The 1,527-nt window shown below is 43.1% G+C and overlaps 1 protein-coding gene across 1 annotated transcript in view; it reads right to left on the bottom strand.

Moving 5' to 3' along the window:
* The window catches only part of RALGAPB (Ral GTPase activating protein, beta subunit (non-catalytic)), a gene marked incomplete at its 3' end in the record, with an annotated part of 43,558 nt that overhangs the window by 24,198 nt on the left and 17,833 nt on the right, over positions 1 to 1,527 (bottom strand). The window contains 1 exon segment of the mRNA XM_009874031.1: positions 1,171 to 1,206. Within this exon segment, the coding sequence (XP_009872333.1) occupies positions 1,171 to 1,206 (36 nt within the window).

Below are 1,527 nucleotides of genomic sequence, written 5' to 3'. Positions count from 1 at the left end.
CCTGGCCGTGAAATCCTCCAGGGACGGGGCATCCACACGCTCCCTGGGCAGCCTGAACCAGGGCTTCACCACCCTCCTGGGGAAGAATTTCTTCCCTATATCTAATCTAAATCTCCCCTCTTGCAGTTTCAGGCCGTTGCCCCTTCTCCTATCACCACAGGCTCTTGTAAAAAGCCCTTCTCCAGCTTTCCTGTCGCCCCTTCCATGAGCCGGCAGGTGCTCTTAGGTCCCCCCGGAGCCTTCTCCTCTCTAAGCTGAACAGCCCCAGCTCCCTCAGCCTGTCCTCACAGGGAGCTGCTCCAGCCCTCTGAGCATCTTCGTGGCCTCCTCAGGACCCGCTCCAGCAGATCCGTGTCCTTGTACCGTGGGCTCCAGAGCTGGACACCGCGCTCCAGGCGGGGCCTCAGCAGAGCGGAGCAGAGGGGCAGAATCCCCTCCCTCGCCCTGCTGCTCACACTGCTTGGGATGCAGCCCAGGGAAATTCCCCTGTCTCCAACCCGGGACCCTGGGGAGCATGAGGTTCACAATCAACCTTGCAAACAAAGGCCCCTTAATGCTTTGACAGCTGGAATACTTGTTAGCGTACACAATAGTTTTTGGTTGGTTCTTTTTTTTTTTTTTTTTAAAGGAAACGTCCTAATGACAAGCATCTGCTCTTCGTTTTTTGTCTTCAAATTCATCATTTGACCTACAGTTACCTTACAAATTTTCATAAGTAGCAAATAAGTACAAATCTTTATGCATCTTCCCATGAGCCGTTTTTTTGTCCTAAATTAAGCTATCCAGCAATATATTGTAGTTGGCAAAAAAAAACACTACATGCACAATGCATACAAATCAAACACTAGGTCTGTAAAATAAGCTTTAAGTAAAAAAAAAAAAAAAAAGAAACAAAATAAACAAACATGGTTAGTGCAAAGTCCTGAAACTCATGACATGATCACAGACTAAAGTACAGAAAAGATGGGACTGATTCAGGCAGATTAATTTGCTTTTGCCAACAATCCTCCCCATTCAAAAACACACACACAAAAAAAATTACTTGTCTTTTTCAAGTAAAAGTGCAAAAGCTACAAGAGACAATGAGAATGAATTTACAAATAAAATATAGGATTATGGGAAAAGAAAAGCATGACCGCAATTAAGGAAAAGCTACTGGTTCCTACTTACAAGATTTATAAGAAAGAAGAATTTGGATAAAAGATGCTGCAAGATAATAGAAATAAAATGGAAACAAATCAAAGGACAGCAGTAGTTATAAAATACTTTTAAGATGGTGAAATTGTAATATAGGTTAAGAAGCTTTGAGCTTTTCTAAAAAATAGATTAAAAGCTTTATGATACAGCAAGCTCATTAAACACATAGGAAATTGGCATTCAGGTCCAAAATTATGGTTTTGAAAGTACCATGCAAAACAATGAACAGAAAGTTACAAAATCCCAGCAAGATTGAGAGCAGTTCACAGCACTGCACATCCCTGCTTTAAACGGGTGCATTAACCCTTCCCAGCTCGGGCCCTCTCCCTG

The sequence above is a fragment of the Apaloderma vittatum genome, unplaced genomic scaffold, assembly GCF_000703405.1.
Source record: "Apaloderma vittatum isolate BGI_N311 unplaced genomic scaffold, ASM70340v1 scaffold26687, whole genome shotgun sequence".
NCBI classification, from domain to species: domain Eukaryota; kingdom Metazoa; phylum Chordata; class Aves; order Trogoniformes; family Trogonidae; genus Apaloderma; species Apaloderma vittatum.
Note: the sequence above shows the minus strand (reverse complement) of the source record. Positions and strands in the feature narration are given on the sequence as shown.